Source organism: Bubalus kerabau, chromosome 3, assembly GCF_029407905.1.
Source record: "Bubalus kerabau isolate K-KA32 ecotype Philippines breed swamp buffalo chromosome 3, PCC_UOA_SB_1v2, whole genome shotgun sequence".
Lineage (NCBI taxonomy): Eukaryota > Metazoa > Chordata > Mammalia > Artiodactyla > Bovidae > Bubalus > Bubalus kerabau.
In genome coordinates, this window is record NC_073626.1 from 41,615,280 (window position 1) to 41,642,479 (window position 27,200).

The 27,200-nt window shown below is 40.5% G+C and overlaps 1 protein-coding gene across 5 annotated transcripts in view; it reads left to right on the forward strand.

Annotated features, from left to right (window-relative positions):
• The first annotated feature begins 2,524 nt into the window (after positions 1–2,524).
• The window catches only part of STK38 (serine/threonine kinase 38), a 43,659-nt gene continuing 18,983 nt past the window's right edge, over positions 2,525–27,200 (forward strand). For 2 of the 5 annotated variants that reach the window (XM_055571573.1, XM_055571576.1), the window contains exons 1-6: positions 2,525–2,831; positions 7,279–7,411; positions 20,052–20,103; positions 20,987–21,109; positions 22,684–22,767; positions 26,331–26,454. In XM_055571573.1, coding sequence (XP_055427548.1) covers positions 7,281–7,411; positions 20,052–20,103; positions 20,987–21,109; positions 22,684–22,767; positions 26,331–26,454 — 514 coding nt within the window. In that variant the 5' untranslated portion in view covers positions 2,525–2,831; positions 7,279–7,280. Of the gene's footprint in view, positions 2,832–7,275; positions 7,412–20,051; positions 20,104–20,986; positions 21,110–22,683; positions 22,768–26,330; positions 26,455–27,200 lie in introns of those variants that run through there. The other 3 variants (XM_055571574.1, XM_055571575.1, XM_055571577.1) reach the window with 3 other exon arrangements.

A 27,200-nucleotide genomic window follows, 5' to 3' on the forward strand; every position in this document is an offset into this window, starting at 1 on the left:
TTTTGAAATGTGGGCTTCCCCGGTGGCTCAGTGGTAAAGAACCCACCTGCAATGCAGGAGACACAGGTTTGATCCCTGGTTTGGGAAGATCTCCTAGAGGAGGGTATAGCAACTCACTCCAGGATTCTTGTCTGGAGAATCCCATGGTCAGAGGAGCCTGGCAGGCTATAGTCCATAGGGTCGCAAAGAGTCAGACATGACTGAACACACACGCATTTTGAGATATATAGAAATATTGAGACAGTATGTTGTAGAACAGGAACTAAAGTTGTAGATAAATTATACATCAAAAACAAATAAATGAACTCAACTTATAGAAAAGGGTATCAAATTTGTGATTACCAGAGTGGGGAGGGGAAGTTGATGAAGGTGGTCAAAAGGTACAAACTTCCAGATTTAAGTACTAGGAATGTAATGGACACTATGATAAATATAATTAACACTGCTGTATACTATATATGAAAGTTTTGTTTCTTTTTTAAAAAAATTTATCAAAAAATTTATCTTATTTTGCAAGACAAGGGAGACTAACTTGACTTGGTCACTTCTTGCTTATGCCTCTGGAAATCATGGGCAGAACTTAAACTCTTCGCCAATATTTTTATGAGGTAACCACTAACCAATTCCCTATCATTTAAGAAAAGTCTAATATTGTAACCAATCACTGTGAAGAATAAGCAGTCACCGGGGTCGCTAAGAGTCGGGCACAACTGAGCAACGTCACTTTCACTTTTCACTTTCATGCATTGGAGAAGGAAATGGCAACCCACTCCAGTGTTCTTGCCTGGAGAATCCCAGGGATGGGGGAGCCTGGTGGGCTGCCGTCTCTGGGGTCGCACAGAGTCGGACACGACTGAAGTGACTTAGCAGCAGCAGCAGCAGCCTCTTCACTAATGTTGTTTTTGTTTAGTTGTTAAGTTGTGACTGACTCTTGTGATCCCATGGACTGTAGCGCTCCAGGCTCCTACGACCATGGGATTTCCCAGGCAAGAATACTGAAGTGGGTTGCTGTTTCCTTCTCCAGGGGATCTTCCCGACCCAGGGATTGAACTTGAGTCTCCTACATTGCTGGTGGATTCTTTACCAGTTGAGCCACAAGGGAAGCCCTAAAGTTTTGTTTCTTTAACTTTGTATTTATATGAGATGATGGATGTTTACTAAGCTTATTGTCATAGTCATTTCGTGAGATAGGTCAAATTATTATTTTGGACACCTTAAATTTATACAGTGCTATACGTCCATTATAACTCAATAATTATGGAAGAAGAAAAAAATAAGAGTTGTGAGGATCACCTGAGATTAAGTTCTTGCATGTGGTTCATACACTGAAAAGTGCTATGCAAAAGTCTGGCACTGTAACTAAGTCGTTAAGGATAGGGAAGACTTTAACAAAAGGCACTGGGGAAGAAGGGCCTCTGGGCACGGAGAATGAAAAGCAAAGTGGTTTTTTTTGTGCTGAGACTAAAGGAAACTGGGCTTTGAAGTCCAGCAAGATGAAAGCAGTCAAGGAAAGCCTATGTTTTTAAGACCATTAAGGAAACAAAGCCTAGGACCCAAGCTTGAAGGATTAAAACCAAGCCTTATGCTCTTACACAGATACACAAGAGCCTGGGGGCACGTAATACCACAAAACAGTAATGAATGACTTGCACACATGCTTCTTTCGCTGCCTAGATGGCCTCTGTTGAAGGCAGGCAGAAACTGTCATCTTTGTTTCCAGGAGCCTGATAATTTCTGCTCAAGAGCACTGCGCTCCATTCTCAAGGAACCAGTGGGCATCCAAAAGTCTTGGGTCCTCGCTAACCCAAGGGATGGGGACAGACTCCGCAGCTGGGTAGCCTTGAAAAGCAGGTTCTGTGCACACTGGGGTGCCTTCCCTGTATCCGGTATCAGATGTCCAAACCTATGAGAGCTCACCCCATCCAAGGCAGAGTATGCTAATCCTTACTTTAAGGGAGTGTAGATGGGGGGTGGGGGGTGGGGGTGGGGAAGGGCTCGGGGGTGGGGTGGGTGGGGACCGATTTATGATGGAAATCAAGAGTTGGTAGGGGACCATGACTACACAAGTGAAAAAACTTCATGGAACTACACAGATGGGCGCGAGTAGGCGCGCACACGCAAAAATGAATGCAAGCCCGAGTGGTTAAATCGGAGGTTTGTCATCTAGTTAATTGCTTCGGTCTAGTCCATTGTACTCCGCCGATATTAATCTCCTGGTTTTGATAACGCAGTGTAGTTATGTAAGATGTTGAGAGAAGCTGAATGGGTGATGGGTAAAAGGGACCTTTTTGTACTAATTTTGTCACTTTGGGGGAGAGTTTATAATTATTTCAAAATGAAAAACAAAAAAACAAAAGGACTCTCACGGCAAGCCCAGCCCGGTCCCGCCCACCCCAAAAAGGACCCACCCCTCAGACTTCTCTCAATTCGGCCTCTCTAGCTGGAATGAGGCGGGGAGGGGCGGGGCGGGGCGGAGAGGGGGGCGCATGCGCAGACCCGGAACTCGCCCCGCGGCTCCGGGAAGTCACGCTTGCGCAGTCCGTCGCCCTGGCAGGCGCGCCAGCCCGTCTCCGCGGTTGGGGACTGGGCAGCCTCGGTCCCTGCGCTTGCCGTCTTTTCCGGCAGTTGGGGCTCTTCCTGTCGTCTTCACACCCGCAACCGCCCCACGGCCCCCTACTTCAGAGTCCCTAACGCGTCCCCTCCCCTCCTCCGGTCAGCTGGCAGCTGCTGCGGGGGTTTCGCCTTGCCTCACTTCGAGACCGCTGGCCCGGCTGGCGTCTGCGGCTGTTTGCCGCCCCCAGCCCTGCCTCTCCCCTCAGCCCGGGGCTCCGGTGAGTGTCTTGCTGCCGTTGTCTTCCGTCCATTCCGGCCTTTTCCCTTCTCTCCTCTTTCCCTGACTCTTTTTTGGGGTTCTCCCTTTCCCGCCGGCGTCTTCTTTCCAGCCCTGCCCTTTCGGCCCCTGCTGTCAGTGCTTTCCTCCCGGCTTCCAGAGGCTCCTGGCCGGTCCTCCACATGGTTTCCCAGGCTCCGCACCCCGTCCTTTCTCTGTCTTCGAGTGCTGTTGGGGCGGGGTGCCAGGCTCTCTTCTTTCCATGTCGCCTGCTTTGTCTCCTCGCTGCCACCGCTCAGTCCCCTCCAGGATGTCTGTCGGTCGTTACCAATTTTCACCTCCTTTTCTTCTTTTTTTCTGGAGTCTTAAGAATCTGAGAGGTGTTGTCTGAGGCAGTTGTCGAAAACCACCCCCCTCCCCCACCTTGGGGGGGCGGTTACCTTTGCGTCTGCCCCCTTCCCTATGGTTAATCTTAGGGTACAGGGCTTCAGATAATCCAACTGAAAACCACAGGAAAATGTAGTGAAGCCGTCTTTAAAGAAGAGAGTGGAGAAGGAAAGTAAGGACTTGGGGCAGAGTCTGTGCAGAAAGGTTTCAAGTGTGCAGAATGGCAGGTAGAGTGACCCAGAGCTCCCACTAGACGAACAGACCCAAAGATAATCTTGTTCTTTTTGAAGTGTACAGGGGAAGGCTGGAGTGAAGACCACTGCCTTTCTTTTCCCTTTCAGCGCACTTTGGCTCCGAGTTGGAATTAGCCAGGCAGTGGATGTGGTTTCCCTAAGCGTAAAACAACCTCCACCACAATAACAGGCTCCAGTCTCCCCCAGGCAAGAGATGGCAGCTTCCTCTTAAGCGGATGAGGTCAACTCTATTCCGCTTGGTATAGAAAACCATTCCATGTCCTAACCCCACCCCCGTCATACATACATATTTTCGGCTCCTAGTAATGGGCATAAGAAACCAGTTTTTCCTAGCAAATCTTTTATAAGATACTCAACTAAGTGCGTAGCATTGTACCCGATATGGGGAAGAATATTAAAAGCATTATAAGACAGGGTGCTTGCTTTCCAGTGAGTTACAGTTCCAGGAGGAAAAATTAGATATGTGTCTATTAAGGAATAGTCTCAGCTCCAGTGTTGAATTGTCCAAATGAAAGATACTAGGTTGTCAGTCACAAAGAAAGAATTGGTGAGGAAAGGGGATATTTATGGCGTTCACAGGGTACTTTTGTAAAGTCAGTCAGTTAACCATGTATAACTCTCTAGATACAATGATAGTTTTCATTTGATCTCCTTTTAATGTTTGCCCCAACTTGTGAAGATCACATTCTTCTGTTAGATTTCTTTTTTAACTGTTAAGAGTTCCTTGCTTACCTATCATTTCTTAATTCTGAGCTGGAGAATGAAAGAAATAGGGCAAGGGCCTCCAGTGGCCTATAGGTCAGGATAAGAAGGCCTGAGTTGTCAAAGCTTGAGGGAGAGAGTACTTGGTTGACCCAGAAAACCTATAAATTGCTATAGGGCAATAGTAACTTTTGATGAAAGGTTATTAGAATTATCAATTATGAATTTATGAGCAGAGGAAAAGGATGGGGGAGAGGGTTTGAAGAAAGGCCAAAGGGAAGGACAGTGTAACCTTAGCCATTGCATTAGAGACTGAATGAAGGCTGAAAACCATTCTGTTAGAACATTATTGGCCTTTTACAGGAGTATCTTTGAGTGCACTTAATCTCCTGTTGATCTTTTGCAAAGTTTAGGAAGACACGCTAGCAACTTAAATGGGTCAAAATGTTTGTTCTCCAGTTTTTATATACCCATTAATATAAATGTAATTTTGTTCTTTGTTGACAACTGAAAATCATTAATTTGCTCAATCTGTGTTTACTAACTGCCTGTTATATGGAAGGCATTGTTTTCTTAGGCTTAAACACTCTTTAGTTGTGTTTTTATGTGGAAATAATTTCATTTGTTAAAATGTGTATGTATATATGTAGAGACAGACAAGAACATTCTCTGGAAATTTTCAGACAGGGGAGGAGTACTAAGCACTCTCTTGCTTCAGACTTGTTTTTAAATCTGGTTTTAAAATTTCCTCACCAAACTTAGAGAGCATGTGGTTTTCATTGTGGGTGGAGGGGGTACAGGCTGACAAATAAGGAACCACACCCAAGCTTCATAAACCAGACAGAGGTTTAAAAAGAATTCTGATATCCTAAAAACATTTGAGTTTGCTTTGATGTTAGCAGAAACTTCCCCATAAAAAATAACATTTTATAGTAAGATTGAGACAAGTTCAGTGTCTTGAATTTGTGATTACTGATCATTTTAGCACATCGTGAATGACTGAAGTAGAGCCTTGATTTTGAATCTCTTCTCTGAAAAAATTATTCTTTATGTGATTTCCCCCCCAGTATCTTTTTGTAAAATTGCTTAATGTTAAGTCTTTTTTCTTAGTAATAATGTGTTTACACATTTCTTAAAAGGCTACATTTAATTTCCAAAACAATTTTAAAAGCTGCTAAGTATCAAGAGGAGGAGAACCTTAAGAAAACTTTTGTAATTAAAAGATGCTTGCTCCTTGGAAGGAAAGCTATGACAAACCTGGACAGTGTATTAAAAAGCAGAGATACCACTTTGCCAAACAAAGGCCTATATAGCAAAGCTAGGGTTTTTCCAGTAGTCATGTACTGATGTGAGAGTTGAACCATACGAAAGGCTGAATGCCAAAGAATTGATGCTTTTGAATTGTGGTGCTGGATGGAGGAGACTCCTGAGAATCCCTTGGACTGCAAGGAGATCAAACCAGTCAATCCTAAAGGAAATCAACCCTGAATATTCATTGGAAGGACTGATGCTGAAGCTCCAATACTTTGGCTACCTGGTGTGAAGAGCTGAGTCATTGGAAAAGACCTTGATGCTGGGTAAGATTGAGGGCAGGCTGAGGAAGGGTCAACAGAAGATAAGATGGTTGGATGGCATCCTCGATTCAATGGACATGAGTTTGAGCAAACTCTGGGAGATGGTGAAGGCAGGGAAACCTGGCATGCTGCAGTCCATGGGGTCGCAAAGAGGTGGACACAACTGAGTGACTAAGTAACAACAAAGCTATTTAAACCTCATTGGTATCAGTTTTCAAATATGTAAAACTAGGAAGTTAGGGCCTCTTGTTTTTAAGGTACCTTTCATCACTAAAGTTATGACTCAGGTTTTTTTCTTATGTAGTATTGTTTCCATCATAGGTCTTTGTTTTAACTTGTCAACTCAAATAGATAGCAGACATCTGTCGAATACCATAAGCCATGTCACAGTACATTTATACCGATAGGTGAAGATTTTAGTCATAGATTTTTTTAAATTATAGAAATTGTAAATTTAAAAGTTCTTGTTAACTTAGTACATACTCATTGAAGAAAATGTGGAAAAACACAAACAAGAAGATGATCTATTGTATTCTCACTGCCTAGAGTTAGACCACTAATAATATTTTTCCCCACTGGTAACATTTTGATACATGTTTCTAATAATTCTGTGCATGTACAGTAAACACATAAAAGTGAAATGGTATATGTTCTGTTTTATAACATTATTTTCAATTAGATTGGAAATATTTTTCCTGAAAAATGTTTTTTTTTGTTTTATTCTTTAAAGGCTTGCCTGACAAACATTTAAAGATATTTTAATTGTCTGCATGTTGTTTCATTGTAGGACTTTACCATGATTTAATCAGTTCTGTTCTTGGTTATTCAAGTTACTTGTAGTTTTTCTTTGTCATTACAATGTTGCATTGAATCCCCTTGTGTGTGAATCCTTGTGGGTCTTTGATTCCTTCGAGGTAGATTCCTAGATGGCAAAGACTGGTACTGTCTGTGTTACATGTTCTTAATATATGTGTCTGGTATTGTGGTCTTGTTCCCTTCTTTCTGAAAAAATGCAACACTCTTCCTTAAGGATATATTCATGTCGCTTTTGCTATATGGTAATTTCTTTGTATGTCTCCATAGCATTTTACTTGTTGATTTGCTTACTGAATTGCTTCTAGTTTCTCCTAACACAGTTGATGGCATAAGGACCATCTTCCATAGTGCACATCTTGTTCATGTTCCCTTAAGAGCCTGTGTGGAGTGGGGAAGTCCCTGGCAGTCTGGTGGTTTCGTCTCTGCGCTTCCACTGCAGGGGGCACGGGTTCCACTGGCACAAGAAAAATAAAAAAGGAACCTGTGTGATAGTTTCTCTAGGCCTTATACCTAGGCATGGTAGTTCTGTGTCAAAAAACTTTAATGTATACTTGTTTTCACCAAGTATTCTGTTTGTCTGGGTTTTGTTTTATACTGTTTGTATTCCAGAAAACTTAGGTCAATTTACATTCCTACTAGTAGGGTAGGAGAGTGCAGAACTGGTGGATTCCATCTCCAAAACTAAGACCTCTTTTTTTTTCATTGTTTCTAGCAGCCATGGCAATGACAGGCTCAACACCTTGCTCGTCCATGAGTAGTCACACAAAGGAAAGGGTGACAATGACCAAAGTGACACTGGAGAATTTTTATAGCAACCTTATTGCTCAACATGAAGAACGAGAAATGAGGTAAAGAATTTTTAGAAAATCGAGTCATGGTTTTGGGATCCTTCTCTTGTATCATGAATCACATTTGTAATATGATTGAAAGGAGACAAGAGTAGCAGCAACCATGTTCTAACCAATTCCATTACAGTGGAGTAACAGTGTCGTTGATTTCCAAGGTCCTTGCTAATAACTCACTTATTTCTATTTCTGTTTACTGGTCAAGAACATAAAATTCCATGGTACTATAAGAAGTTAATTGGACCAAAACCTTGCAGTTCATCGTTAAGGCACTGTGATATAATGGAAAGAGCAGCATTATGGAGCCAGATCTGGGTTTAGAATCCTGCCTTTACCATCTGGTCGATGTATGAGGTTAGAACAGATTTTTAGTCTTTCTGCACATCAGTTCTCCTATCTGGAAAATGAGGAGAGTACTGCTTGCCTTTCAGCATTGCTGTAGGTATTGGATGTAACACACGAGTACCCGCCAAAGTGCGTCACACCTAGTAATCACGTGAGTGGTGGGAGTAGTGGCGTTACTGAGTCCAAGCTCATGCTGCTTGCTGCACTGACAGACCAGTAAATTGAGAGACGAGTTGTTGGGGCAAGAAATAGTGACTTTATTCTGAAAGTGAGAAAACTGAGAAGATGGTGGACTCATAGCTCTTAAGAACCACCTTGCCTAAGGCTTTTCTTCCACTAACAGGAGAGGGAGTAAAGTCAGACATTTCCTGGTTCCAGTCAGCCTCCAGAGGGGTTGTTTTAATTTCTTCCTCCCTACAGTCATTCACAGGTAGGCCTGGTCATGATTGTTCTATGAGCTAAACAAAGGCCTTTTAGCTTAATGCTCATTACATGAGAGGCAGGCTTACCAGAGATGGGTCATTACATATAATTTAAGCTTATAAGGCGAAATGGTAACCCACTCCAGTGTTCTTGCCTGGAGAATCCCAGGGACAGGGGAGCCTGGTGGGCTGCCGTCTATGGGGTCGCACAGAGTCGGACACGACTGAAGTGACGCAGCAGCAGCAGCAGCAGCAGCAGCAGCAAAGGGTCTTCCCTATTAGAGTGGCAGGTATTGTTACTGATCTAGTAGTGTGTACTATCCATGTAGTAACTCATTTAAAATTTTTTTCCATTATTTTATTAAGAAACTATTCAGAAGCACAGAAAAGTTGAAAGGATTGTTTTCAGTAAATACCCATACAGACATCATATAGATTCTACATTTATCATTTATCACATATTGATCTGTCCATCCCTTAATACATTCATTAATTCATCTTAATCTTTTTGCTTGTACTTCAAAGTATGTTGCGGATGTTTGTATGTTTTACTTCTGAATATTTCTGCTTGTATAATATATTTCTTAAGGGAGTTCAAAGTTTGCATACAATGAAATGTACCACCTTAAGGGTACATTTTGATGAGTTTTGACAAAAAAGTTACCTGTGTAACTTAAACCTTCAGAGAAGGCAATGGCACCCCCCATTCCAGTACTCTTGCCTGGAAAATCCCATGGACGGAGGAGCCTGGTGGGCTGCAGTCCATGGGGTCGCGGAGAGTCGGACACAACTGAGCGACTTCACTTTCACTTTCATGCATTGGAGAAGGAAATGGCAACCCACTCCAGTGTTCTTGCCTGGGGAATCCCACGGATGGGGGAGCCTGGTGGGCTGCTGTCTATGGGGTTGCACAGAGTCAGACACAACTGAAGCGACTTAGCAGCAACTTAAACCTTTCTCAAGACAGACTATTACCATCACCCCAGAAGGGTCTTTCCTGGAGATTCTTCTTCAACCCCTGGCCACTGCTGTTGTGGTTTTGTTTCTACCATAGATTAATATTGTCTGTTCCATACAAATGGAACATGTAAATGGATTCATTTGAATAAAGCATCTTGCACTCAGCCTAATGTTTTAAAAGTTTATCCATTTTGCTATCGTGTCCATAGTTTGTTCCTTTATATTGCTGAATACCATTCTGTTTTCTGACTGTACCATAGTTTGCTTATATGTTCTTTTATTGATAAAAAAAATTAGGCTTTTTAAAGTTTTTGGCTGTTCTGAGTAAGTTGCTCCGAACATTTATGTATAGATCTTTTTGCGAACATATGTTTTCAGTTCTTAGGTAAATATTTAGGAATGGAATAGCTGGCTCTTGGCTCATAAATATACATAAATATATGTTTAGTTTTATGAGAAGTTGCTAGACATTTTTCTGAAATATTTCCAATGATGTATGAGAGTTGTAGTTGCTTTATATATATATTTTTTAAACATTGGTATTGTCAGTCTTTTAACTAGCTGCTTTTGTGGATGCTCAGTGTTATTTGATTGTTTTTTTAATTTGCATTTCCCTGATGATTAAATGATGTTCAGCATTTTTATTTTTATGCCTTTGGGCCATATTTTCCTTTGTGAAGTGTTTGTTCAAATTTTTTAACTATTGAGTTTTAGAATTTCTTTATATATCTTAGATAGTGATCCTTTGCTGTAGATGTGTTTTGCAAAGTTTCTACCCGTCTGTGGCTTTCCTGTTCATCTAATTTGGCTTTTTTTTTTGTTTTGTGGTTATTGCATTCTGTGACCTGTAGGAAACCTTTGCCTACTCCTCAGTCATGAAGATAATTCTCTTATGTTTTCTTCTGGAAGTTTTATAGGCTTAGTTTTTATATTTATGTGATCAATCTTGAATTGATAAGTGTGTGGGGTATGAGGTGGAGTTTGAAATTTATTTTCCATATGGATATCCAGTTATTTTAGCACTCTTTATTGCAAACTTTCTTTTCCCCATTAAATTGCTTTGGCACTTTTGAAAATCAAATGCCATATAATTGTGAATCTGTCTGGGCTCTTTGTTCTATTTCATTTATCTGTCTGTATGCCAGTATCAGATTGTCTTGATTATCAGAGCTTTGTAGTAAGTTTTGAAGTCAGTATAAGCCTTCAACTTGGTGGTGGTTCTTGTCTTTTTCAAGGTTACTTTGGATATTCTAGGTTTTTTGAATTTACATATACATTTTAAAATCAGCTTATCAGTTTCTGCAGAAAAGCCTGGTGGAATTATGGTTGTAGTTGTATTGAGTCTGTGGATCAGTTTGAGGGAGGGTTGACATCTTTACAATATTGAATTTTTTGATGCGTATCAATCCATTTTTGTTCGATCTTTAATATTTCTTAGCAATATTTTGTAGTTTTAGGGTGGAGGCATTTCATGTCTTTTGTTTGTCTATTACTAATATTTTTGGGTTTTTTTTTATGCTATTGTAAGTGGGTATTTGAAATTTCATTCTCCACTTTTTTGTTGCTAGCATATAGAACTATAACTGAATTTTGCATATTGACCTTAAACCTTACAACTTGCTAATTTACTTTCATAGTAGCCTTTTTGTAGATTCCTTAGAATTTTCTTTGTAAAGAATCATACCCAGATAGTTTTACATCTTCCTTTCCAGTCTGTACACATTTTCTTTCTTTTTACCTTTTCACATTGACTAGGATTTCAGGTGCAGTGTGGAATGTAAGTGATGGGAGTAGACATTTTTTGTTCCTGATTTACAGGGGAAAGCACTATTTCTCTGTTAGTTATGATGTTAAGGTAGGTTTTTCAAAGATGCTCTTCATTGATTGGGAAAGTTTCCTTATGTTCCTGTTTGAGAATTTTTATCATGAGTGGGTGTTGAATTTTGTCAAATGCTTTTTCTGCATCTTTGAGATGATCACCTTGTGTTTTCTTTATTCTTCCACTATAGTGAATTACATGGACTGGGTTTTGAATGTTAGACTCACCTTCCATTCTTGGGGTAAAACCCTCTTAGTCAAAATGCATTATTCTCTTTATATATTGCTGGATTCGGTGTGCTAAGGTATGGATAAGGATTTTTGCAATCATTTTCTTCAGGAGGGTAGAAATCATAATTTACATGGGATATATGATTTGATTTTAAATATGCAGCTCTGTATGCAGAATAGCAAGATACTTTATATGTGGTGGTGGCTAGCTTTGTTCACTGGGACAAATAAGAGCCTGTACAGTGCTCTTTGTTAGGATCATGGGGCATTCAAAAATAAATTTGCATGCTCTAGGCATGTAAAACCTGTTGGGGATGGTTATTTTCAAATACAACTGCTCTGTTGAAATCAGAGCTTCTGGTGTTGCAGTTACAAAGAAATGTTTATGAGTTCTGATTAAGTTCCTTATTTTATTTGATAATAGTCAGTTGGTACTTGTTACCTGTTTTATTTACAGTAGTGTGTATATGTTAATCCCAGTCTCCTAATTTATCACTTCTTTCCATGTTTCCCCTTTGGTAACTGTAAGTTTGATTTCAAGATCTGTGAGTCTATTTCTGTTTTTGTAAATAAGTTCCTTTGTATCATTTTTTAATTAGATTCCACATATGTGAAAGTCAGTCAGTTGTGTCTGACTCTTTGTGACCCCATGGACTATACAGTCCATGGAATTCTCCAGGCTAGAATACTGGAGCCAGTAGCCTTTCCCTTCTCCGAGGGATCATCCCAACCCAGGGATCGAACCCAGGTCTCCCACATTGCAGACAGATTCTTTACCAGCTGAGCCACAAGGGAAACAGATTCCACATATAAGTGATACCATATGATTTGCCTTTCTCTAACTGATTTACATCACTTAGAATGATAATCTCCAGGTCCATCCATGTTGCTACAAATGGCATTGTTTTCTGCTTTTTTGTGGCTGAGTCATATTCCATTGCATATATGTATCACATCTTTTTTATCTGTTCCTCTGTTGATGGAGATTTAGGTTGCTTCCATGTCTTGGCTATTGTAAATACCGCTTCAGTGAACATTGGGGTGCATGAATCTTTTTGAATTACGATTTTCTCCAGGTACAAGCCCAGGAGTGAGATTGCTGGGTAATATGGTAGTTCTGTGTTTAGTTTTTTAAGGAAGCTCCGTACTTTTCTCCATAATGGTTGTACCAGTTTACATTCCTACCAACAGTGTAGGAGGGTTCCCTTTTCTCCGTAGCCTTTCCAGCATTTATTGTTTGTAGACTTTTTGATGAGGGCCATTTTGACCAGTGTGAGGTGATACCTTATTCTGGTTTTTACATTTCCTTAGTGCCCTCGTTTTTGGACATGAGTTGATATTTGGTCTTAAGTTTGTTGATACAGTTTGGTAAGACTGTTTTATTTTGGGTTTTATCACTCCAAGAAAATTAAAAAAAAAAAGCAGTATATAAATAGCTCATATAACTCAACATCGGAAAATCAAAGAATGCGATTGAAAACTGGGCAGAAGAGCTGAATAGACATTTTCCCATAGAGGAAACACAGATGGCCAGCAGCCACATGAAAAGACGCTCAGCCTCACTAATATCAGGGGAATGCAATTCAAAGCCACAGTATCACCTCACACCTGTCAGAGTGGCTGTCACCAAAAAGAGCACACATAACAATTGTTGGCAAGGATGTAGAGAAAAGAGAACCCTCCTGCATGGTCAGTGTGAATGTAAATTGATGCAGCTACTGAGGAAAACAGTATGGAGGTTTCTCAAGAAACTAAAAATAGTTACCGTATGATCCAGCAATTCTATTCCTGGGTATATATTAGAAAAAACCAGAATCACTAGTTTAGGAAGCTGTGTACCCCAGTGTTCATAGTAGCATTATTTACAGTTGACAAGATATGGAAACAGCCTAAATGTCCATCAATAGAGGATTGCGTAAAGAAGATGTGTAATGTATGTGCACACGCACACACAAAATGAAATATCACTAAGCCATAAAAAAGAATGAAATTTTTACCATTTCAGCAACGTGAATGGACTTACAGGGCATTATCGCTAAATGAACTAAGACAGAGAAAGACAAATACTGTGTGATATCATTTGTATGTAGAATTTAAAACATACCACAAACCAGTAAATATAACAAAGAAAGAAGCAGACTCACAGATATAGAGAACAAACTAGTGGTTACCAGTAAGGGGGAGGGGTCATAAAGGGGTAGTGGAGTGGGAGGTACAAACTATTGGATGTAAGAAAGGCTGCAAGGATGGATTGTACAACATAGGAAATATAGCCAGTATTTTGTGATATTTGTAAATGGATTGTAACGTTTAAAAACTATGAAAATTTTAAAAATTAAAAAAATACAGTGATTGGCAGGAGCTACTACAATAGTAAGTAAACTCAAATTGGAACTGTCAGAGATTTTCAAGAGTTTTGATGTTATGGGGGCAACATCACAGAACCTTGACAAATAAGCAGAGTTTTAATGATATGAGACAAATGATGGTTAAGAAACATTTAATTATGAATATGTGGCTAACGTGATGCTGCTACTGCTGCTGCTAAGTCGCTTCAGTAGTGTCTGACTCTGTGCGACCCCAAAGACAGCCTCCTACCAGGCTCTGCCATCCTTGGGATTCTCCAGGCAAGAACACTGGAGTGGGTTGCCATTTCCTTCTCCAGTGCATGAAACTGAAAAGTGAAAGTGAAGTCGCTCAGTCGTGCCCAACTCTTAGTGACCCCATAGACGGCCTCCCACCAGGTTCCTTCGTCCATGGGATTTTCCAGGCAAGAGTACTGGAGTGGGGTGCCATTGCCTTCTCCAACATATGATGAGCAGTTTGAAATAATAAGTATTGGGCTGGTAAATTTGGGGGCTAAAAAAAGAGATCAGGTTGTAATACAAATTTTTGTTTGTATATACCTTGTTGTCTTTAAAATCTCTAGTTTTTCTTCCCATTTATATGCAACTTTTGTGCCATTCTGTTTATAGTAGAGCACTGGGTTATATTTGCAACATTTTATTTATTTATTTATGGCTGCGCTGGGTCTCTAGTGCTGCATATGGGCTTTCTCTAGTTGCGGCAAGTGTGGGGCTTCTCATTGCGGTGGCTTCTCTTGTTGCAGAGCTAGGCATGTGGCCTCAGTAGTTGTGGTGCATGGGCTTAGTTGCTCCTCCGCATGTGGGGTCTTCCCAGACCCAGGGATGGAACCTATGTCCCCTGCATTGGCAGGTGGATTCTTAACCACTGGACCACCAGGGAAGTCCAACATTGGTTATATTTGAACAAAGGGTTTACTGCAGAGGGAAATGAGATAAAAGCTGAAAGGCAGAAGGAAAAATGAAAATCATTTGGAAATTGTCTCCTGTATAAAAGTAGAATATGAGAACATTGGGCTATTTCATAGAAACACTACAGTAATCCTACATATTGGTTTAAACAATTAAATTCCCTGAATCTAGTGTGGCAGAATGCTTATTGAAGCTCCTTATAGGTGGCAAACTGAATACATCCAATAATGCAAATTTCATATTTTTTTACTCTGTCTTTTGCCTTTCCTGGCCTCTGTGTTAAGCTTCTCTAGCAATAGCAGTTCTCCTATTCTCTCATGTGATCCTAGGTGTCCATAAAGAGAGATAGGTATTAATAATCGCCTAGTGGTTCATAGAAAATTAATGGTTTGTATAATTTGTAGCAGTTTGAAATGAAAACTGAGGCAACTGGCATTTCTTTTTACAAAATGATCTGGGTTGTTTCTGTTCTTTATGAATATTATTTTGGTGGATTAATTAAAGCCACAAAAGCCTAATTTAATAGGCAATAATTTTGTGCTTTCCCCTTTCTTCCCCCTAAATCATATAAGAATTCTTCTACATTTTACCCTCTGAGAACCAGCATCTGCTGCTACTTCTCTTCCATATTCTTACTCAGGTTTTTCTGTTTGCTTTTAGTCTGATCTGATAATGAGTTTTGCAATGTGTGGTTATTACAGTGAGCAAGTGCAATGTTTGATTATTACTAGTGAGCAAGTGTCAGTTTTATTTGGACCCCAGGAATGGGTGAGTCTAGACTTACATATAAAGAAGAGGTGGCAAGAATACACAGAAGAACTGTACAAAAAAGATCTTCATGACTCAGATAACCACAATGGTGTGATCACTCACCTAGAGCTAGGCATCTTGGAATGCAAAGTCAAGTGGACCTTATGAAGCATCACTACAAACAAAGTTAGTGGAGGTGATGGAATTCCAGTTGAGCTATTTCAAGTCCTAAAGATGATGTTGTGAAAGTGCTGCACTCAGTATGCCAGCAAATCTGGAAAAGTCAGCAGTGGCCACAGGACTGGAAAAGGTCAGTTTTCATCCCAATCCCAAAGAAGGGCAATGCCAAAGAATGTTCAAACTACCTCACAATTGCACTCATCTCACACGCTAGCAAAGTAATACTCAAAATTCTCCAGGCCAGGCTTCAACAGTACGTGAGCCGTGAACTTCGAGATGTTCAAGCTGGATTTAGAAAAGGTAGGAGAGCTCTGGCTCTTGCCAGCATCCGTTGGATCATAGAAAAAGCAAGAGAATTCCCGAAAAACATCTACTTCTGCTTTACTGACTATGCCAGAGCTTTTGACTGTGTGGATCACAACAAACTGTGGAAAATTCTTCAAGAGATGGGAATACTAGACCACCTTACCTGCTTCCTGAGAAATCAGTATGCAGGTCAAGAAGCAACAGTTAGAACCAGACATGGAACAACAGACTGGTTCCAAATTGGGAAAGGAGTACGTCAAGGCTGTATATTGTCACCCTGCTTATTTAACTTATATGCAGAGTACATCATGTGAAATGCCAGGCTAGATGAAGCACAAGCTGGAATCAAGATTGCTGGGAGAAATATCAACAACCTCAGATAGGCAGATGACACCACCCTTATGGCAGAAAGTGAAGAACTAAAGAGCATCTTGATGAAAGTGAAAGAGGAGAGTGAGAAAGCTGACTTAAAACCCAGTATTCTGAAAACTAAGATCATGGCATCCAGTCCCATCAATCCATGGCAAGTAGATGGAGAAACAATAGAAACAGTGACAGACTTTATTTTCTTGGGCTCCAAAATCACTGCAGATGGTGACTGCAGCCATGAAATTAAAAGACACTCACTCCTTGGAAGAAAAGCTGTGACCAACCTAGGCGGCATATTAAAAAGCAGAGACATGACATTGCCAACAAAGGTCCGTCTAGTTAAAGCTATGGTTTTTCCAGTAATCATGTATGGGTGTGAGAGTTGGACTGTAAAGAAAGCTGAGCATTGAAGAATTGATGCTTTTGAACTTTGGTGTTGGAGAAGACTCTTGAGAGTCCCTTGGACTGCAAAGAGATCCAACCAGTCCATCCTAAAGGAAATCAGTCCTGAATATTCATTGGAAGGATGATGCTGAAGCTGAAACTCCAATAATTTGGCCACTTGATGCGAAGAACTGACTCATTGAAAAGACCCTGATGCTGGTAAAGATTGAAGGTGGGAGGAGAAGGGGATGACAGAGGATGAGATGGTTGGATGGCATCACGGACTGGATGGACATGAGTTTGAGCAAGCTCCAGGAGTTGGTGATGGACAGGGAAGCCTGGCATGCAGCACTCCCTGGGTCGCAAAGAGTCGGACACGACTGAGCGACTGAACTGAACTGACTAGATATCAGTCAAACTAATTTGTTGAGATTTTTAAAGATTTGTGTAATACTCATTTTTAGGGTAATTCTGGAGAATTCTCAGTTCTGATCATGGAGATACCCACTGTTTATTTCTATACCATTTTCCCTGGTTTTAAGTGACTCATCTGCAGAAATTAGAAATATTGTCCACTCAACTCGCTTGTAGAGTAGACTAGCCTTTCCTCCCATCCCTGTTGCCTCTGAATCAAGCTGTGTTGGAGGCGAGTATAAATTAGGTGTAGTAAGGGCGGCTGATTACAAGTAGTCATGAATGTGTGCGTACATTGTGACACTTCTTTTTTTTTTTTTTAATTTAGTAAATGCATCTTAGGCTTTCCTGGTGGCTCAGAGTATAGAATCTGCCTGCAATGCAGAAGACCTAAGTTTAATTCCTGGGTCGGGAGGATCCCTTGGAGAAGGAAATGGCAACCCATTCCTATATTCTTTCCTGGAAAAGTTCATGGGCTGGTGGACTACAGTCCATGGGGTTGCAAAGAGTTGGACACGACTAAGCGACTAACAACAGACATCTTAAAAAAATTGCTGTGTACAAAGCACTATTCCTAGTGGAAAAGGAGGATTCAGATGTGGTCCTTGTCTTCAAAAGAACTTACTGTCTCATGTGGGAAATGGTCTCACACCCTAATAGAGGGAGCTCATGGAAGCCTTGCTGGGTGGGGTTGGGTGCGGCCTCTATGTGTGAAAGTGCCTCTCCCTCTCAGGGTCCTGGTTTGGAACATTGGAGCCGAGCTGGAGTGACCTCACCAGAGGCTGGGGTGTTAAGCTACCTGGCCCTGCAACCAGAGACGTGTAGTGGAGGAGCCTGCCTTTGTTCATACAGTCAGCCCTTAGGTTCAGTGATTGTCAAGACTTTGCTAAATTTGTTTCATCTATTCCATTTTATTTTTTCTTGCTATTGTGTTTTAAAGCAGATTTGAAACATCTGTCTTTTTAGTCCTGTCTGCTTCAATATGCATCTCCAAAAGCATGGGCATTTTCTTGTCATCACAATGCCAACATGAGTCTAACAAGTTAGTAACTCTGTGGTATTGTCTCACAGAGGATGTGATTCATAAGCCTTTTGTAAGATGTCACTGTGTTATGCCATTTTTGGTGTCTTCAAGATCTTTGACTTGGTCCCAGTGACTCATTACCATGGATCATTTTGGATGGTAGGTTTTTTCTGGATATTTTCTCTAATAAAAGAATCTGAGGGGAATTCCTTGGCTGTCCAGTTTTAGGACTCCGAGCTCTCACTGCCTGAGGGCCCAAAAGTTTGATCCCTGGTTGGGGAACTAAGATTTCATATATCACAAATTGCATGCAGTGGCCAGAAAAGAAAAGAAGCTGGTTGTGTTCAAGATGTTGATGCTGCTGAATACTTTACTCTCAGGTAGATTATCTACTGAGACCAGTTTAATTACACTTGCAGCGGCAGTGTAGAATACAGTATGAATTTAGATTTAAAATTCAGAAGGCGCCGTCTCTGTAACACACATTGTGTGATAGCATGTTAAGACTGCTGTCACCGTCTGGTGTGATCATTCAGAGAACATGTAGTCAGAAAGTATGATGGTGTTTGATACTCAGGGCCCAGAAGTAGCTGACCAGGGTTGAGTTCTTATAGTTCTTACCATGAGTTTACTTTTTTTGTGTGTGTTTACTCTTCTTACTCTTCCCAACTTCAACATTTTAACCACAAAAATGGAATTAATTTTCACTTCGGAAGTTACCAGTGGTACAGCCTTCTCTCTCTGATGTGTATGCACACATAGATGCATATCCCCAGACATTCTGGGAACTAGGAGAAGAGGAGTGGGCAGACTGGGAGTCATGTAAATGCTTTCTTCTTCCTTCAGAGTTGCAGTAGATCTTTTCACTTCCTGGGAGTTTGGACACAAATTCTTGTGTATCATCTGAGCCTGTGGATTTGTACTGTAATATGATTTCTAATAGTAAATAAATATAATTAAATAAAAATATTCATTTTCACTAAATACTGGTATTGCAGTAAATATTCATTGACTAAAATAAAACTCATTATCGTCCCATGTTCCTCTCTGTGTGTTCCCTGTCGTAGTTAGTGGCATCATTATCCTCTCACACAAGAAATTCCAAGACTGTTCGCTTGACTCCTTCTGTCAACGGGTCATATTTGCAGTGACTCTGTTCACATCATTTTGAGTTTCCAGCCCTAGCTCCAGGTCTTTATTGTCCGTCTGACTCATGATAGCTTTTTTTGTTCCAGAGTCCCTTCCCACTTCTGTCTCCTGTCTCCTTTCTCCTCTGTCTGTTGCTTTTCCTGATAGTCCATCAGCTCACTACAGGCTGCCATTCTCAAAGAGAAACACCATTCAGTTGTGTACAAGCCTCTAGTAGCTCCTAGATGTGTACAGACTGAGAGTCAACCATCCTTGTGTGGCATTCTTCCCTGCCCTGCTCAGCTGGCCTGTTACCTGGGATCCTGACAGGGATAGAGGAGATTCCAGCCCCTGTGCTTTCATTTATTATGCAGAATAAATAACAGGAAATTTTACTTGTTTCTCTTAGTTTTATCAAATCAGTATGAGAGTATAGGTCAAAAATATCGTTGGATGCAGTTTCTAAGGTATCCTACTCCAAGGATTTAAAATGTCAAGGTTTTTTTTTTTTTGGTGCTTTTTTGGTATTGTTTTTTTGTTGTTTGTTTTGGCTGTTCCATGTGGCTTTGTGTCTTTTAAGTTTTATTAGTGCCGCTAATCACCTTTTTTGAACTTCACCCCCCTTAAATCTCCAAATTCTGTGTTTACCTTGGTTACTGCTGTGCTTGTGGCAGGGAGGAGGAGGAACATGTGAAAACAAAAGAAGTGGATTTCAGTCTGGGGCAGGGAGAGAAACACCCTGATAGAAGAGGTTATCAGACACCAGCTGTTGGTTTGTTAAGGAAGAACTACCACACCCAAAGAGAGAGAACTTTACCTTTTGAAATTAGATTCTTTGTTGCATTAACATCTTAAACAATTTTTGTCAAAATGTAGAACTAACAAAGGATGAGAATCTTTTCACTTGCCTTAGTAACTGTAATTTGTTGATTTAATGAAGCATTTTGAGTTTTACCTGTTTCAGTTAAAAAAAAAAACTGTACATAGATTAACAAAGTTATCATTCAAATGTTAATTTCATATGTCTTTATTTTTAGACAAAAGAAGTTAGAAAAAGTGATGGAAGAAGAAGGCCTCAAGGATGAAGAGGTAATTAATATTGGAAAATTTCCTTGATACCAAGCCTGGCAGATCATGTCTTGTGTAGCAAGTTGTTAGCATTGGCGCATGGAGGAAGGGTTTTGACTTGTAACAGGAAATTATGAGGGCTGGTGTGCTTCTGGATTTAGGTACTCATGCAGAGGGAGAAGTTAATTATTAAATACCAAGAAGGATGACTTCTAGGCTCTGTAGTAGTAAATTAATTAGTTTTAGAATTCCAAGAAAAGGAAGACGTGAAATAAAATTAAAATTTTAAAAAGCAAATTAGCATTTTTAATTCACTGAAAATGCTCCATAGAAATGGAGCAAATTTCTGAAATTTTTGTCAAGGTGAAATATCTCTCGAATCAGCCTTTTCCCCCAATGCCCACAGATGTGGCAGAAAATATAATAAATAAGAAACTGTGAAAAGAACTGAAATGGCTATGGAAGTGTTCTCAAAAAGAGGAATGAATCATAGAACCCAGGAAAATTGTGAAAAATACCCAAGACTTGTAGGAACAATAGAAAGTTAATGCATAAAATGAACCATAATGTGTAAAAAATCCAGAGAGAAATTTAAAAGCCATACTTGTGTACAAGTAAAGTTAAATGTTGAAAGTTTATCCTTCCATTTTAGGAACATTAGAGTAACAGGCTGTGAAGCAGGTTCATCCACGTCCACAGAGGAGGCGTCCTCTGTTCAGTGTGGTTATTGTGTCTGAGGGCTGGGAGGCAGGGCTGACCTCCTAAGGGTCCTTCTGCGGTGCTTTCCTGTGTGAACAGATGGTGCTTAGTCTGGTGGGGCCCTGCTTTCAGGGTGGCCTAAACCACAAATAAGACTTGTTGCAGAGTCCCTTCCCACCTCTCTCCCTCTCTGTTTAAACATTAGAAACGACTCCGGAGATCAGCGCATGCTCGGAAGGAAACAGAGTTTCTTCGTTTGAAGAGAACAAGACTTGGACTGGAAGATTTTGAGTCCTTAAAAGTAATAGGCAGAGGAGCCTTTGGTGAGGTAAAAACACCATAGCTACTTATCAAATATAGGAATCCCACAGCACATCGAAGCTTCTAATGTAACGTGAGCTTGTGATGGCTGATAGAACTGTAGCACGGAGTGGGTGGGCCCAGCTTTGAGCCCCGTGTCTTTACCTGCTCTCTGTCCTCTTTTTCTTGCCCTCTCACTGTCCCAGGGATCCACTTGTTCTTCTCTGTTTTGCTAGAGATGATGTTGATGCTTTAAGTATTCATCTAGAGGGAGAGTTGATAGGTAGAAAGAAATCAATATTTATTGCTTAGTGAGTGCTTCTTTCCTAGAATCATGACTAATATTTTATACATGATGTGGTTAAACCTGAGGGGATATATAATGTTCCAGTGTCACATATCCATTGGGCAGTGGTACCAAAGCGGGGCCAAGGTCTTCCTGATCTCAAAGCTGTTGCTTTTCCCATTACACTGCCTCTCCAAGAGCAAACTTGCAGCATATTTCCACCCTTTATTTCTTCCTGCCAGATTGGTACAGCTCTGAAAAGATAGCCCTGGGAAACAATTTATAGAAATAAGTTAATGTGGGTGGTGGTAGAGAATGAAAGCATTTGCAGCTTTGTCCCAGCTGGTTGTCCAAGTGCATCCTGCTTGGTCACAAGGGCAGTCTGCTGGGGAGGGTTTGAATGAGCCCGTGCAAGATCCTCCCCATTTGTGGAAAACACCCGAAGTGAACAACCTACTGATGCAATAGTTTCACTATCGTTGTGAATACAAAAGGAGCAGCACATTATTAAAAACCAGCACCTAGGGGAAATGTGAGTACATATTCAAAGGCACAGGTGAGAGATTAAATTGATCCCTCAGTGTTCAGAATCCCTGTTGGCCTCTTGAGAGAGGAAAAGGTACAGGACCACGTCTAAAAGAGCTTTAGGTTCAACGAGGAGGGGACTTGGGACTCGAGGAAAATAATGTTTCAGGGAGAAGAAAACATACTTGTCTTAGGGGAGGAGGAGGGAATGTGCAGGGACTTGCCGAGGAGTTGTATTTGGGTTTGCAGACCATTTCTTTTCATCATAAATTATCTGTTCTCTCTCTCTTAAAAAAAAAAAAGGAAGATAAAAAAGAGAAAGGAGAGCTGCAGAAAACTCTATTTCCCTAATTATACATTTTAGTTCCTCCCCCACTGCCAGGCATTTTTTTCCCTGTGCCTTAACTTTTGCTGTTGTTTTAGACATTGTTGTAAACATTTCCTTAGGTTTTTTTGAGCTGACTGGATGACATGTGTCATGGGTTTAACGAATCCAAAGTGAGGGTTTTTTTTTTTTTTTTCTTCAAAGTGAGGGTTTTGAATTAGCTTGATCTGTTCAGCTAGGGAGCCAGAGCTATCCAGAGGTGCAGATAGATATCTGAGGGTGTTTCGGCACTGACCTCACTGTGTATAATGTATCCATTTTGAAACATTGAAAAGCATTTTGTTCTGCTTTGTTATTGCTTATATAAAAATTGCAGTACTTTTTCAGTTTAAATATGATTTCTTGTTATACATGAAAGCATTAGTTTGGCATCGTGAACTCTTGGCGTTTCTCTTATAATATTTAGGTGCGGCTTGTTCAGAAGAAAGATACGGGCCATGTGTATGCAATGAAAATACTTCGTAAAGCAGATATGCTTGAAAAAGAGCAGGTAAAGCACAATTGTAGCAGTAATTTTAGTTACCTGACGAATTTTTGTCTTCTAAAACTGTTCTTTTTGCTTAATTGAAGTGTATATTCCTCTCTTAGTTTTCTTTAGCCCTGTCATATAATATTGCTTTTCTTTCTCGCCTCCCCCACAGTAGAAGCAGTTACATATATTTTAGGTACAAATAATGCCTAAGACATTATGTGCAGTCTTTTTAAAGTTGAAAATCTATTAGAGAAACATCTGCTATTTGTGTTTCGCAGTTGATCACAAGCTGTCCTTGTCATTAAGAGCAGTTTTCTGAGGTTGTACTTACTGGGGTAGCATGTTCCTTACAGAATGTTGAGGAAGGTGGTGTATTGTACCTTGGAACTGAGACTTAGGAACTAGAATTTGGAGTTTGATCTAAAATAGGTCTTAACATGCTTCATTCTGTAAATTCACGCAAACCCAGTTTGGATCTTCTGAGTGGCTTCTCACTACGTAAGAGAGGCCAGTCTTCTTTGGGAATGAATTTGAAAAAATATAATGAAGGTTTCACAGCAGTGCAGACTCATTTAATGATTAAGAAAATTTTCTAAAACTTCAAATCTACTTTGCAAATAGATGTATAAGCTGCATCCAGTACTTGATGCAGAATAAGTATGATTTTAAATATTAGACAGTATATATTAAAAGTGAGAAGGCAGATTTTCTATAAATCTGATTTAATTTAGCAGAACAGATTGTAGTGGGCGATGCCTGCAAATATCCTGTAAAATACCAGTTGCTACAGGAGGGCAGAGAGACCCCCCTGGAAAGGAGAGCTCCAGATAGAGAACCCCAGAGCCAGGATGGAGGCTGGCCCCACACCCAATCCTTCCAGCCGCTTGAGAGGAGCTATAATCACCAAGGCTTTTCTGCCCTTCATTTCAGTGCTAGCTCAAAATTTGGGATTTTAATTTTCTCTTTAATTTTCCTATGTTACCCAGAAGCTTTAGACTCCCAGGAATTTTGGTCAGAAGTAGCAAATACCTTGGCAGTAGATGTTCAGACATTATATGTTAACACCAACCTTATTCAAAATGCACACCAGCCTTATTAATGTATCTAAAAATCAGTGCGATAAGGGTATTGACACTGTAAGAGCTTCAGTTAATCTTGAAAAGGAGAATGTGAAGCTGTATTGATTAGTCCATATAGTTTGTATGTCACAAGTAAATTTTATTTTTACAAGATATATTTCCTGTAGTTTTAATCAAGACTCAAAGTATTTCTTTATCAAATGAATAGTAGGGTAAAATTGTAAAGAGAAGTGCACATCATAACTTCCACGTACTAATCCTTCATAGAGGTAACAGGTGGTAACAGAGGATGATCCAAACATGCTGTTTAAAGGCATTCTGTCAAGTACTGTACCTTCTTCAAAATCAGTTTCTAAAGACTTTCTACATGAAGATAAAGGAAGTGTCTGTTCAAATTAGGATTTTAAATGAATTAACTTAAATTGTTAGCGCCATTGTAGCTGATGGACTCAGCTCCCTAGGGTTGATCTCAGCATGGTCCAGTTAGTTTCCGGCCACAGACATGACCTGGGGCAGCTGTCTTGAGGAAGCAGGCAGCAGCTTTGTGGGGCAAATCCATCACTTCTGAGTGGGGCTGACAAAGTACAGATTCAGAGCCTGACTTCTTGTAGGTATAGGTGCCCTCTCCAGAGGAAAAAATCTTACTTGCTTTTATGAAACTGAGCAGGAATTACAGCTACCCATTTAGAGTTCTGGTTGTTATTCTCTCTCACAAGATGGAAGTTTCTGCTACCTGGAAAATGAATTTTAGAGCATAAGAGACCAGTGTTTAGCTAGTCTCTTCCCATTTCTCTTCCTGTGCGAAAGGACAGCCCCGGGTTGTGATGCCTGTGTAGAGGTAGGATGGACCCAAAGACTGTTCCCTCTGCTCTCCTAGTGCCCTGGGTCACAGCTGGCACATAATCCCCACCCCACTCAGTGTTTATGGAGCAGGGGAAAGGGAATCCAGAGCCCACCCTCCCATAAAGTCGCCTGACTCCACCCCTAGACCTTGAGTTCTTGACTTGCTGTCTCAGCCCCAGGAGAAAAGGGCAGGGTGTGGCCACTATGCCTGCAGCTTTCCCTGTGACAAACCGTGAATGTTGCTGTTACTGTCCTGCCCTCTAAGGTGAGTGACAGGCAGCAGTGGTCATGCTTGTCCTTTCCGTGTGTCCCTGCAGTAGGCAGAGGCCTTCACAGGAGCCAAGGGAACAGGTGGGGGAAGTCAGCTTCGTGCAGTCTTTGTGTGGTAACTGACTGGGGCAGAGCCAGCAAGTGGCGTGAGCATTTCCTCAGATCTTCACTGGGCTTCATCCTAGTTTTATGGCCCCATTCCTTATCACTGTTACCTTCTTCTATTTTTCCCACCCTCATGCCGTAAGTAGAGATGTAAAAATGTAAAATTTCTAAAACACTGAAGTTACTTAAAAATTTCCTTGAAAACAGTTTTAGTAGAAACTGAAAACTCAGTAGGAGTTTTAGGCCCATAGGAGTGAGCACGGAAAGATGAGGCAGGTAGGTGTAAGACAGGAGAGAAAGCTCTGGGGTCTGTGTCCGAATGGAATAGAGCGCTCCTGGCTTTGCTGAAGACATCCATTAAGACAAGCACGCAGAACATCCTATCAAACAAAACCACCACCAGGGGCTGAGTTTGCCAGTAGAAGTGCCAGTTTGTGAACTTGGTATATCTTCACCTCCAAACATTGTAGGAGGTCCCAGCCTGGAGCACATGTTAAGATAAAAACCTCTACTCAAGGATCAGCCTGAGTCGTAATAAATTTAGATCTGATTCAACCCAGTCTTGCAACTTAACAGCACTTATACAAGAAGAAAAGGGGTGGGACTTGGTGATATGCAGCAGTGTTTTGATTATTATTGTATATTTAATGTAGATGAAGTCAACTTGATAATAATAAATTAATAAAGTAATCCTCCCAAATCTTTGTCCTAGCTTGGTCTCCCTAGCTAAATATTTCAGTAGAAATAGAAAACTGGCAGTGTCATAAATGAATCTACAACTCTTCTTAGCTGTTGTCATGTTTCAGTTCAGTCAGAACTGAGTGCCTCCTGTGAGCACAGCTGTGAGCACGTACTGTGGCATCACAGCATCGGGGACTGTCAAGGTGCCGTCTTCACAGATGTCTCTGAAGACCTGAGACAGGATTTGCTTAGAGTCTCATGTTGGGGACTTTTATCAAAAAAGAATTATTAGAACAAAAAGATACGAAAAGAATGGTAATTTTAACTAATCAGAGGTTCACTTTATAGCACTGTTAAAGTTTCCATTTGCATTAAAGCCGTTGATTTTTGCCATTTTCAAGCCTTTCATCACTCAGGTTTTCATTACCGAATACCTTCAAGTCAAATGTTGTCAATTTTGAGTTCGTAGGTTTGCCTAAGCATAAGCTGTATCTTTTGCATCATCACAATTTAATACTCAACAGTATTTAAATTGTTTAAGCAAATATGCAGTCTGATAAAGCAGAGCAAGGCTTGTCATTAATCCAATGCGTGTACCTCCAGGTTGGCCACATTCGTGCGGAGCGAGACATTCTAGTGGAGGCAGACAGTTTGTGGGTTGTGAAAATGTTCTATAGTTTTCAGGATAAGCTAAACCTCTACCTAATCATGGAGTTCCTGCCTGGAGGTAATTACTTGACGATGAAAGGTCATTTTTCCTTTTTGTTTTGTGGTTTCTCTCTTACATGGATTAACCCTCCTCTCTACTTTTAACCGTGCTCACAAAGTTGCTTTCTGTATCTTTTTAGGTCTGTAAAGGAGGTCAGTAGTTTCTCTGTGCTGAGTACCTTTCTACAGCTTTAGGGCCATAAAAGTAACCTTCTCATTCATTCTCAGGATTTCAGACGGATATTTATTTTCTTTTTAAATATATAGAAATAAACTAGGAGCTTTGCCTGTCCTCCTGTCAGTCTGTTTACCCAAGTGACAAGATTGAAGCTATTACATTCTTTGCTTCAACTTTTTCCCCCCTGTAACTTATAAAGAATGAATTTCTCATTACATATATTAGTAGTCACAATCTGTTTCTTATTTCTGAAATTTAAAGTTTTTGGTAACTTGGCATGTACATCTTGTAAGACAGCTCCAAAGTAAACCCAGAATAGAACATGCGTCTGTTCTGGGGAACACAGTCTGTTTCCCAGTGAGCAGATAAAGTGTGAGCACACTGGTAGAAAAAAAAAAGAGAGAAAACTTTCTCTTTTTTTGCTTTTATACCAAAGCTAATCTAATTGTGGCATAATATTTGATCTGGTGACAACCTTTAGTTAGATCTAGGGTCATCAGTACTTTTTATTAACAGCTGATGAAGGTTAGAAAAGAATCTATATGACAGAATGAGGAGAAACTTTTTAACGTTTAGATGTCAGTTGT